General features: G+C 46.2%; 1 protein-coding gene across 9 annotated transcripts in view; it reads left to right on the top strand.

The window, feature by feature from the left end:
* The window catches only part of LOC113035437 (reticulon-1-A-like), a 33,542-nt gene extending 24,409 nt beyond the window's left edge, over positions 1-9,133 (top strand). For all 9 annotated transcript variants that reach the window (XM_026190996.1, XM_026190997.1, XM_026190998.1 and 6 more), the window contains 6 exons: positions 4,366-4,573; positions 5,573-5,711; positions 6,405-6,474; positions 6,756-6,802; positions 6,993-7,051; positions 7,959-9,133. In XM_026190996.1, the coding sequence (XP_026046781.1) occupies positions 4,366-4,573; positions 5,573-5,711; positions 6,405-6,474; positions 6,756-6,802; positions 6,993-7,051; positions 7,959-8,001 (566 nt within the window). In that variant the 3' untranslated portion in view covers positions 8,002-9,133. The remainder of the gene's footprint in view (positions 1-4,365; positions 4,574-5,572; positions 5,712-6,404; positions 6,475-6,755; positions 6,803-6,992; positions 7,052-7,958) is intronic.
* The last annotated feature ends 3,804 nt before the right edge of the window (positions 9,134-12,937 follow it).

Below are 12,937 nucleotides of genomic sequence, written 5' to 3'. Positions count from 1 at the left end.
ATATGTAGCCAGGCGGACACATTTGGATCCCAGACCCTCCTCCACCTCCTCCCGTCTGTCTCTTCTCATGTTATGTGCTCGGTCCGAGTCTTTACGACCGCACGGTAGGCGGTCTACCGGCTGCTAACGGCGTTAGCACCGAGTTAGCACGTTGAGCAGAGAGATAACTAGCTGTCGGCTAACGTAGCATCTGTCAGCCCACATGTAGCCTGTAAACGGGATGAGCCGTCTTTCTCGTGGCTCTGTGTAAATAACGGTGGGTCTCTGAAGGGGTTTGGGAGCCGTTATGATGGGCGTCAGTGAACGCACCATCAGAGCCAGTATAAAACACTAACAGGGAGTCCTGGTGTGAAGCTCACTGTGCGCGGTGTCCACAACAACACGAATGCAAACGAAATCATTTTATTTTTGATGAAACGTTTCTGCTCTGCGTTTCTGTTTAAAATGAATTGAACGACACACAGTCTGATTACTCTGAGTTTGTCCTGCATGCATTAGCACACTTTCTACAGTCTGGTGTATTTACAGTAGTTTCTATACTGGTGTCCTTGGACAGGCAGTGTTAATGTTACATAAAGGAAAAATCACCCAAATTATTTTAACTGGACTTTAAGTTCAGGTTTAATTTATTTAAAGACTGGATTAGCTGTAAATAAAACCCAGGAGCAGACTGTTTGCAGGGTGAATGCAGAGGTTGGACTCACTCGTGTTTCTGTCAGGAGCATGGAGACCGTAAAACATTTATGTCATCGCACAAAAAGAAATGAAACGTGCACTGAAACAATCTGCTGTTAGGCTAACAGCCCTGGAACGTGTGGCCCGGGGAACCTGAGCGGTGCAGCTAAACAAGTTCATCCCGGCTGGATGGAGAGAACCTGACGGCCGCGGTGAGCGGCGTGACCACAGCGGCCGTCAGCTGTTAAGCCTTTCTGCTTCAGTGTTTGAAGCATCGTTTGGCTCTGCGCAGACTGGATCTGCAGTGTGTGGTTGGCTGTACTCAGCTGTGCGTCACACAGTTTGGAAACACATTGATGTCGTTTCATCGTTGCGATCAGAGCCTCCCGCTGCGTGCGGCGCTCCTTCAGTGCAGTCGCGACTGTTTTAAGCCGAATTCACGTTTAAAACGTTTTCCTTCAGCTGAGAATCTAAAGCTCGCTCAGAGCAGATGTAGAGGACGGGAGAGCTCTGAGCATGACCACCTCCGGTCCAGGATTCAGCATCTGTTACCATGGTGATGGAGCTGGGATAGCAGCCATGTGCCGTCCTTTCATAAAGTGTTAATTATTGATTATTGGCTGGACTCGAGCTCGTAGCTGAAATGTGTTTAAACATTTTTACTGTTCCTAAATCAAGTTGTCACATATTCATCGTCATTATTTACGCTGTATCTGTTGCATATTTTGGTCTTTTGAGAAACTATTAAAGTCGGATTAGATGATTTTCATCCTCGTGACGTTTTCTTAACCTTAAATCTTTATTTCTGAGCGTTGCATTTAATCATCTGCTGGTTCAGCTTCTCAAACTTTTAACTGCTTCTGCTTCTCGTTCACACGTCTGACAGCAAACTGATTATCCTTAAGCTTCAGAAAGCAGACGGACATTTCACTCTTCTGGAGGAGTTATTGGGTTTTGTCTGTTGGCAGCAGGAAAAGCTGAGGCTCACCTGAGCGGAGCAACAGGCAGACGTCTGGGATCTTTTCAGTTTTTCCGGTTTGCTTGCTTTCCTCTGATGAAATATAAAATTTCAGGGATAATGTTTGAACATTTGATGATACGGATTCATTTTCTGGAATATTTCGGCCCGTCGTCTCACTGTGAAGCTGCTTCCTTATCACAGAGCATGTTATCTGGTGACTCTGAATGGCGCCGTTTATTCTTCGGTGCTTTGTGGTGCACTTGAACTCTTCTCCCTGACCTGCTGCAGTGAAACGTCTGCGAGCCTGCAGGAAACCCGGCGCTCTTTCACTTCTAATATTGTCCGCTGACCTGCCTGGAATTCCCTGATGAAATATAAGCGTGCTCGGAGCAGGTCATGAGCTCAGCTGTCGCTCAGGAGGAGCTAACCTCCCCGCTCGCCTTCTCAGCGCCCGTCAGAGAAGGGAGGACTTCCTGTCAGTCAGGAACCTGCAGATTTTTTATTTTAGTGTTTTAGTTTGATGCTGCTGCTGATTGTTTTCAGCAGTGATAATAAAGCCTGTAAGAGTCTATTTTTTTTTTTTTTTTTTTTTTTTAAATGACATCAGAAACAGCAGTATGCGACATTACGTGATGGCAGAGCTTCAGTTCATCCTTTGTCATTTTTTTTTTTTTTTTTTTTTTTTAATAAATAGGACAGGGGGAATGAATGAGAGAGAGAGGGGGAGAGAAAGAAAGAAAACCAAAGGGGAGAAGAGACGGTGAGAAGGGGGGGGAAGAGAGAGAGAAAAAAAAAAACTCCTGGGTCACCTGTATGGAGAAAAAAAACAAACAAACAAAAACAAACAGAGGAGACAGCAAACAACAAAGAGCAACATAATAATAGAGAAAACAAAGCACCATCACAATAAACTAGCTAGTCATAGATATCAGTATTTACTAAGTAATAAACGATATTGTGCAGCACGCAAGATAGACAGCGCACAGTGTGCTTTGAGGCAGCAGCCAGGAAAGCTTTAGTCCGCGTCTGTGAATACCCATGTGTGCATACCTGTGTGGATCAGCATGCTTGCATTCCAAAGGTTTCTCCATGTAATGATCTGCTAGGGAGTGTGGGGGGGCCACAGCCCCGTCCTCCAGGGTGTGAAGCGGGTATGGAGGAGATCAAAACTCCAGACATCCAGAGGCCCCCAGAACACAAGAGACCATGGAAGACCAACAGAGGGGCAGCCGCGCCACTGTCCCAGTAAGAGCTGAGGAGAGTCCCAGATGAGGGCTCGCCCAGCAGCCGCGGAGCAGAAGTCAGGGGGAGTTGCAGTGACGCGCCCGTGAGCTCCGCCGGCCCCCAGCTGCGCCTGAGTGACCGAGCCCTAGGCCGAGAGGCCGGGGGCACCCCACCTCCAAAGGGGCCCGAGCGAGCCTCAGGCCCCGACAAGCGGCCGCCAAGGAGTGAGCCGGTGTGTACCCGGACGCCCACCCCCAGACACAAAGAACCACCAACACACCGACAGCCTGTAAGAGTCTAACGTGAAGCTCAGCAGGGACAGAGCATTTTCTTTCACTCTGCAGTGCGATACCTGCAGCAGGTGTCAGGAGGCCACGCCCCCAAGCGGACACAAGCCATGTGCTTAGTAAGCGTAGCCATTACACTCCACCAGACTCCATTCAGAAAAACGGGAATTTTACGTCACAGTGCACACGTTCATGCTTCTGCCACGACTCGAGTGTGTTTAAATTCACAGCTGAGTGACGTTTAACACACGAAACACATGAAGTTGGTGCTCTGCCAGCTCGGCGTGGCTCTGCCTGCACGCTGCAGGAAAACTCAGAGCGCCATTTAGGTGCACGGGGAGCGTGGGGGCGGAGCTCCAGGGGGAGCGCAGGTGAGACCTGCCTTAATGCAGCTCAGCGTCAGGCTGTCAGTATAAACGGTGATGTTGTACCCAGACTGAGCGCAGCGCTCTGAGGTTCTCGCTGTGTTCTGCATCATTTTTACCACAGACGGGTGAAAATGATCATCGTGTATATTTTCATGTGTCAGGCAGCTGTAACAGAGCTGACTGTCACTGGACGCCTGGCCCCAACCTCAGCGCTGAGCATGATGACGATGATGATGATGTGTGTCTTCAGTCATTGCTGCTGGAGGTAAAAGTGAATCAAAGTCCCAGAGAGACGGACAAGAGTCTGAGTCAGCTGCTGCAGGGTTTAAACTCTGTATGAGGCCGACTGAGCGTGACCTCTGACCCCTGGATGCTCCACTCTAAGATGATGTCATGCAGCGTCCATGTGAGAGGGCAGAAAATCTGGTTTCGGCTTCGCCCTGCAGGCGCTTTAAAGTCAGTGTGTTTCCTCCCGCTCGCGTCTGCTGACGGTCTCGTGGTCGCTGATCTCTGATCTGTTTGTGCCGCTTGGACAAAAACAAGGAAAATGATGCAAATCACCAACAAACAGGGAAGAAAAGCTGGAAGCTTGTTAGAGCTGCAGGAGGAAGGAAACAGTTGGGTTTGGTGTCAGGTCATGGGCTGATATCGAATCACCAGTAAAACTTTAATGTTTGTAGAGTCATAATAATGAAATCTGTGGTCATGATGAGTGTGGACATTCACCTTTGGAGCAGGAGGTCTGAGGGGAGAGCAGGACAGCATCACCGTGCAGATCGTTAGTTACAATATCTAACCACACAAACTGTTTCTTCTCCTATGACGGTTTTTGCTGCTCTTCCCGCTGCAGTGGTGGATCTCCTCTACTGGCGTGATGTGAAGACCACGGGCGTGGTGTTCGGCGCCGCCCTGCTGCTGCTCCTCTCCCTGACGGTGTGCAGCATCGTGAGCGTGTGCTCCTACATCTGCCTGGCCCTGCTCTCAGTCACAATCTGCTTCAGGATATACAAAGGCATCCTGCAGGCCATCCAGAAGTCAGATGAGGGACACCCATTCAAGTGAGTACCGCCCGTCTGCAGAGTTGTCAGAGGTTGAAGTCCATAAAGTCGCCTCTACATTAGCAGAGTTTGATTATTTTTCCATGTTTTCTTGAAAAATGTCAAAGTGTCAGACGGTGAGTCGTGTGTCCACGGGAGCTGCTGAGGGCAAATTAAGCTGGTTGGAGACCTGCAGCACCTCCCTGTAGTGAAGGACACACAGTGTCGACCCAGAGCTGCAGTAGATGCTCTGGCCTCTTCGGTTTTAGGGTCAAAGGTCATTAATAAAAACAACAAATCTGTTCTGAGCTGCTGGAAAAGCTCGAGCAGTTTCATCGGCACTGAGTTTCCATAAAATCTGTCTCGACGAGATAAAACGAAGCAGATCTTTGATCAAACAAAACAGGAAATAAAGGTTTGTTTTAAAATGCCAGGAAAATCCTCCTGAGGGGATTTAACCAGCAGGAGGAGAAACGGGAGGAGCTTTCAGCTGTGAGCGAGGAGGAGATGAAGCTTCGGCATTCATAGATTGGAGTTGAATGACTTGGCAGGTGCAGAGCGGTGAGGGACGGGAACGCCGAGTTATTTATCGTAACGACGTGAAAACAGCCTGACTGACTTCATCAGTTTGTTCTTGAGCAGCGAGTTCGAGCGTCCACCATTCATACGACCAGAGAACGTGACGTTTTTTTGATACAGAGACTGGTTTTACTGGTTTTGAAGTTGAACTTGGATGTTATATTTTTCTATAAAAATTCAAACTAATCATCGATATAAAAGAAAAATGTGGGAAAATATATTGTAAATGTCTTAAGTGGCACTAAAGTGGTTCAAATGTCGACAAGCCACGCCCCTAATAATGCATACGTGAAGCATTAAGTTTAAAAGGGTGAGTCATAAATGTCTGTATGAAGGGGAAAGGATCTATAGTGCCAAAACACAGACTCCCCGCTGCCTCTGCTGGACGCTAGAGGAACTGCAGCATATCTTTACAGTGTTGACCTCTGCTGTGCCCTGCAGGCAGTATCTGGACCAGGAGGTGGCGCTGTCTGAAGACATGGTCCACAAGTACAGCGACATGGTTCTGGCCAAGCTCAACAAGACCATCGGTGACCTGAGACGCGTGTTCCTGGTCGAAGACCTGGTCGACTCCATCAAGGTGAGTTTGAAGGCTCGTGTTTCTCTGCAAGTGTCCCGTAGCTCCGCCCACAGCTCCCCCCGCATGACGCGGGCGCTGCGTCCGCGTGCGCACACGGGCTCGTGCTTTTTGAGGCTGTGTTAATGAGCGGCACCTGCACTGGCTTACTGCGAGTGCAGGTCAGCGTTCAGGCGGCGCTGCAGCTGTCGGGGGCTGTCGTCGCCTCGCTGAGCCCCTCCCACCCCCCGGCCTGCTGTCCAAATACAGATCTGCAGCTCAGCGGGCAGACGCGCCGCCGAGATTCCCTTAGAGGGTAAAAAAACTGATAGTTTTAATCCCCCCAGGAGCCGCTTCAAGCCTCAGGAATGTCTCACAGACAGGGTGCATTCTGGGATACCCCCGCTATTCTTCTGCCTCTGCTCCAACTTCCTGTTGTTGTCCCGAGTTTTTCCCACCGCAGCAGCTAAATGTCACACGTGTTTCAGTGAGCCTGCAGCCTGAGATGGCACGCTTTAACTGCATCCGCTTACATCACAGCTTCACAAACACAGACTCCACCTCCTAACCTTTGACCCTTCAGTGTGTTAAACCACTGTTCCCTGATTCCTGTGAATATGAAATCAGAAACAAAGTCACAGTTGAGCTGGATGAACCTTTAGTTTTACTCATGAAGTTCTCGAGCCTCCGCTGACTCGTCTCTTCTTCTTCTCTTAGTTTGCCGTGTTGATGTGGATCCTGACCTACGTCGGCGCCTTGTTCAACGGCCTCACTCTTCTTATTCTGGGTGAGTCACAGCGGGGGCGATGATGTCACCAGTCTTAGGGTGGAGGTCTGTGTGTTGTCTCCCTTTGACTCCATCTGGTGGAGATTTTAGGAACTTGCACTGGTCGATTTTGTCTGTCTTCATCAAATGACCAAAACGAAATCCTTTGGAGTCAAATCACAGATAAATGTAACGTTGTTAACAGGAAGTCGGTTTGTTAAAGTGCAGTTTGAGGTTCATTTACATAAAAATACTCGAGTAACACGAAGCACACTCAGCCGCCTCCTCTTCTCCTCCTGCAGGTGTGATCGCAGTCTTCAGCTGCCCGATCATCTATGAAAAGCACCAGGTGAGGGCTCATTTTACCCACAATGCACCTTTCTGTCTGCAGGTTTGAGGGTGCTTGATGGACTGCTGGGAAATAAACCACAGCCAGTAAAGATGTTCTCTACTTGTTTTTGTTATTTTACTGTTAAATACAGAAAGCACGTCGATGATGGAGGTGCTCGTTCTAGTTTTAATGTGTGTGTGTGTTTCAGGCTCAGATCGACCATTACCTGGCTCTCGTCAACAACCAGATCAAAGACGTCGTTGGAAAGTAAGTGAGCAGCAAAACAGCAACTTCCTGTTGTCAAAGCCAACAAAGCCACTGTTTTTAAATTAAGTGTCTGCTGTGGTCGGCCTCGCGGCTCACGGCGGGGTCCTCGCGGCTCGCGGCGGGGTCCTCGCGGCTCGCGGCGGGGTCCTCGCGGCTCGCGGCGGGGGCCTCGCGGCTCGCGGCGGGGGCCTCGCGGCTCGCGGCGGGGCCCGGCTCGCGGGGGGCCTCGCGGCGGCCGTGTTGTATTCTTGAAGACGTCGGTAGTTTCATATCTAGGAGAAGCTGCAGAGCAGACTGAGACAAGTGCAGTTTTAAATCTAACCAATTAAACGTGAGCCCTCGGAGCTGCTGTCAGCTCACTGTTCATGATTATTGGAGTTGTGGATGCACTCGTCCACTATCTCCAGTTTTATTTCTGCTGATGTTGTCGTATCAATAAGACTGATGGTCACATGGTTTCTGCTGAAGGCGCGACTTAAACGTTTTTCTTAACTGTGTCAGATCAAATCCAACAAATACATCCAGGAATATTTCAGGCAGCAGGGCTGCTCTTAGTGAGGCTCACGTTAGTTTCCCAGCTCAGTCTCTGAGACTGACGGGAGAACAATGTAATCGGAGTACTCGGACACATCGATTCGCTCCCTCCAAACCTTTGCTGACTTCCTCCGTGCTGTGAAGTAAAGAGTGAACTCCCCTCAGCTGCAGTCTGAATCAGCTGTGTGACTCCTCCATGGGATCAGTCTGTGCTGCACTAAAGAGATTCCCACATAATTATACACAAAACATTAAAACGTTTTAACCTGATTGTTTCACGCCCAGACGCCTGATCTTTAACGGCCACTTTGATGTTTGCGTTTCTGTCTCGTTCTCGTGCTGACGGCTCGTCTGTTCTCTGATTCGTTCACAGGATCCAGGCGAAGGTGCCCGGGATGAAACGCAAGACAGAGTGACGGAAACAGGAAGTGGGAGTTGGATTCAGGAAGTCCTGAGCCAGATGATTTGATTGAAGGATGGGGGTGTGTGGGTGGGTGAGGGGAGACGGGGTGGATATGAAGGAAGGCTGGAGGAGGGGGAGGGGTTTGGCGTGGACGCAGCCCTTCCAACTGCATTTGTCAAAATAATAAAACATTTTTTTCCAGTTCAGAATTCCTTTTATGTTTTTGTTTTCTGGGAAAGTTGCAGCCGTGTGACGACTCCGAGGTCGGCGCGATGATTTTTCACGTCCCCCTCCCCCGTTTGATTTTTCTTTTTAAAGTCGAGTTTTGAAATGTTTGTTTCTGCGCTTGAAGAAACGCATTTGGATCTTGAGCGAACCCTCGCTCCCTCCACCCGGCGCGCTGTGGGAGGTCGGCTGCTCCTCGGCCGGGTTCGGGGGATCCGTTTTCTGTTTTTGACTTTAGGTTTTCCAGCTGAAGGGTTCGTTTTTGCGTCGGCTGCGGTCGACGAGCGCGAGCGGCCGGCGGCGCCTCTGTTTTTGTTTCTTTTGGTCTGAATATTCTCGCTGATTTTCGGTGTATTTTTGTGATTTCCTGTCGTGTCCCTGAAGCTTGGAGCTCGTTCCTCGGTACGCCGGTTTCGCCTCGATGTGACGAACGACGGATTCACGAACGACGTCTTTGACTCCTGATGAGGCAGCGGGGGGAGGGAGGAGGGTCGTACTACCTTTTAAAATCTTCATCGCTTCTGAGTAACTCTAGTTAGAAACATCTAGAAATCTTTGCCGGACGATTTAAACACATTAATTACATAAAAGTCGTTATTTCCACGTCATCGCAGCCGTCTAGTGACAAACTCTGGAAGGAACGTTTACATTCATCAACATCAGAAAATATTTAAAAAGATTAAAAAGAACCATCCATGGGATTAAAGTAAGCATTCTGTCTGTGGAGCCGTCATCTTAATAAAGTTGCAACTTGATGTGACTTTTGGGAAACCTTCAAGCATTTGTTTGTTATGCAAGTATAATTGTGAATGATAAACTTCATACTTCAATTGTGACGATAAAAAGCTTCCAGCTGGGAGCCGTGTTTGTGGAATGCATTGTGAGATGTAAACAATTATCAATAAAGCTTCTAGACGAAAGCCCCGCCTCCTCGTCAGTCCGTCACTTCCTGTTGCTTGTTAAATACGGAAGCCCGTTTATGCTCAAACGAGAGGAACAAAGGAAAGTAACTTTAAAAAAAAAAAAGTAAAATTCCCAGCAGTTTGATGTGTTGAATGTAGAACTAAATGCACACAGGAGCATAAGAAGTACAATATTTTTATACTCGTGAGAAATCAAGATTCTTTGGTGATGAGCTGGATCAAGTTGCACTTTAAAAGGGTTTTAAATCATGATTAGAAATGAAGACAATTTAAACCCAGCCCATATTTATAAATACTCTGCAAATTTAATCTTTAATATTCATTCAGTCACAAAGAAAATTATGTTATAATTATAACATTAAATATGTAGTAAAATAAAATTTGCTGGGTTATATTTGAATTCAAATTAAATATTCAAATAAAATAAACTGATGAACTTGTGATTGTGACTCATCAACATTAAGATGAAGGTGGCAGAAATGAGCGTCCACAGCAGGTTGTCTGTGGGTGAGGCTGAAGCTGCTCCTGAACTGGCTCCTCCAACACTTTCAGGTTTGATGACTAAATGATCGATTACTGATTAAAGTTTTACATTTACAGGCTTTGTTTTTCTTACGCATCGTTGGTTGCATAAAATCATGTCCCGGATGATTCCCGTGTTTGTGGAAGAACGACTCCTGTGCTCTCTGAAGTCTGTCTCTGGGACAGACCTTGGATGAGCTCTGGTTGAGTCTAATGAAAACACTAGTCAGACCTGTCTGTGTGAAAGTGAAGAAAGTTTGTGCTCTTGAACGGGCTGAGTTATCACCACCTGAGACCAGGTGTGACTGCAGTCAGCAGACGGCTCACAGGAGAGAAAGAAACTTTGAACTCTTCGCAGGTTTAATCTGGATCAGATCAGGTCTGTTTTCCAGCTCGAGTCTCTCTGACGTCAGAGCGCGTCCTCCTCCCTCCTGCTGATGAAGAGTCTGTAAACCTGCATCATCCCCTCACCACTTTTACCCCCCATGTTTTTATTATCATGACTTCCTAATCAATCTTTCACTTCTATTCCTTATAATCCTTTATGCATATCATCCCCATTAATTACCTAAAATAAACTGGTGACCTGTCCAGTGTACACCACCTCTCCCCCTCAGACAGCTGCGATAGGCTCCACCCTTCATGACTGTCCATGACATTTACACGGGGAGTGGATCCCTGATTCATAAGAGCTCACGATAATGGACGATGATAAGAAATGACTCAACGCAGGGAGGGTTCGGGAACAAATTATTGATAGGAGATTAAAAAACAGTAGATAAAGTGTTGGCAGGAGGTAAAGGGTCAAAAAGTAACTGTTAGCATTAACAGCTAATGCTAACAAGCTAAATATGTGGTAGGAAAGAAGAGAAGACGGTACGATAGAGAATAAATATAGGATATACTGTAGAATAAAGAGTCTTATTATTGATCGGATATATAAATATATTTTATATATATAGTCCAGCTCCCCTTTTTATTTATATATATTAGGGGTGCAACAACACACAAAATTCACAGTTCGGTTCTTGGAATATATATACACACATATACATATATATATTTATATATTTATAGTTGTCAGCCACCTCCTGTACATGGATGACATCAAGCTGTATGCCAATAGTGAACGAGACCTCGATTCACTGATCCACATCGCCAGGATTTACAGCAGTGTGTAGTCGGATGATAACAAAGAGAAGGAAGGTAGTCTGAGCCACCGCGGTAAAGTGAGCCGTCATTTGTGAGCCGCGGTCAAGCCAGCCGCCTCCTATCCGCCGCATAAATTTCCTTGCGCTTTTACACCAGTCTTTACGGTAGCGCCTTTTCGCTTTATATCCCACGCGCACGCGCGCACACAAATTACAATGGAACAGCCCAATACAGTCAATACAATTATGGAAATTTCAGAAATTGATTAAAAATCATCCTGAATAGTTGAGGTCCAACAACAACATAGACATCTATATTTGCTCAGAAACTCTACTTCATTGATAAGATGAATCCACTACAAATAGTCTTCTGAAAAAATATTTTTCAATTTGTTTCAGTTTTTAAAAATATGTTCCTAAAGATTACCGCAAGGTTTAGAATGGAATATGTTTTACTTACTATACAGCGGGTGAGATGATGTAATTTAAAAGCAGACTAAAGAGCAGGACATAGAGGACAACAAAACTGTGATGAACTAAAAAAGAGCCCTTTATTGTGGCTGATGGAAGAAACTTGAACATACAACAAGGCAAAAGCAATAGGTTACAATAACTGTAATTAATCCTGAAATGGGCGAGACTAAAATACGACTGTTATTAATATTACTGTGACTATGTCAACACTACTACAGACCTGAACATGATGGCGACCAGCAGTATGAGATAAAATATTAAGGGGTACACCCAAGACTTGAACATGAGAAAGGAAAACAGACTCTTAAAACAGGAAACATGACGAATGTATACCTCACATTACAGTTTTTTCTGATTGCTTAAGCACATTTTTTGTAACTATTGGCTAATTTTGCAAAACTCTTCACACAAATAAGAAAACCTGTCACCCAATCATCAAAACATTGTAGTTCTCTTGCAAAAGCAAACACAGCTAGATTAACTCTCCACACCTTTGTAAAAATGGTGTTTCCGTATCAAACAGTACACACAAGCCATCATCTACTAAGCACACAATGCGCCAACTGCACACTGATGGTATGAATACAAAACACATCTGGCTTTTGCTTCCTCTGTGCACAAGGTAGGCTATGTCAGTTTGGGCTCATACTTCTGTCATAGATCCATAAGCATAGAGGGATCCAAACTTCAAGTACTGGTGTTTATTCAAACACATCAAAACAAACACAAGTGTTTATTTCCAAGTATAGGATTATTTGCAATCGCCATAATGACTATATGGGTTACTTGGTCTGCAGTGAACATGCTTCCTCTGCCCCAGCATCTGGTCATCTAGCAATTCTGTAAAGTAACAATTTCAGTATTTTTACATCAATGGTATTGGTGTGTTTCTCATTGGCATACGGCAGTGCTACAAGTCTTTGTGCGAAGTGACTGTACTCACCGATTCTCATTTCAAGATGTCCTTAGCTTGCTACAGTGTAGCGGCTCGAGTTAGGCTGGACCCGTTGGCCAGCTTCCCTCAGGGTCATTCCACGGTTGATTACATGGTCCACTATTGTAGCTCTGATGTCATCAGTGATTCTATTTCTTACTCTTCCTACCCTTCCTCTGCCCCCTCCTTGTCTTCCTCTTGCTCCTCCTTGTCCTTGTCGTCCTCTTCATCCTACTTCTTCACCTCCACGTCCTCTTCCTCGGCCTCCTCTACTTCTCACTCTTTCTGCTCCCTCCATTGTACTCCGCACACACAGCTTACCTGTATTATAGTGCTTAGGCTGATTGCAAAGTGAACTAATTATCTAAAAAAGTTTTCACATGTGAAAGTGTGCCAGACAGTTGGCAAGTTAGTGTTAATGATAGCCATACATGTGTATGCTTTTGCTAGGAGTGTGTTGGAAATTTGGTAATTGAGTGTTGTGCAGTGAATTGTGCCTACAGTTTTGCAAAGTGTGTGTTACAAAATTGCAAACTGAGTGCAAAGCAGTTTTTGTGCTTTTAGTTTTGCAAACTCAGTGAGTGGTTTTGCTATAAGTCTGAATAGTTTTAGAGATTGTGCTACAGGAATCACAGTTAGGGTTTAAGCATTCAGACAAAACTGTAACAAACAAGGGCAATTGGAATGAATTGTAATGGTAGGTGACACGAAATGATCTAT

The sequence above is a fragment of the Astatotilapia calliptera genome, chromosome 13 (assembly GCF_900246225.1).
Source record: "Astatotilapia calliptera chromosome 13, fAstCal1.2, whole genome shotgun sequence".
Classification (NCBI taxonomy): Eukaryota; Metazoa; Chordata; class Actinopteri; order Cichliformes; family Cichlidae; genus Astatotilapia; species Astatotilapia calliptera.
The sequence above is the reverse complement of the archived record's forward strand: the minus strand, read 5'-3'. Positions and strand labels throughout refer to the sequence as shown.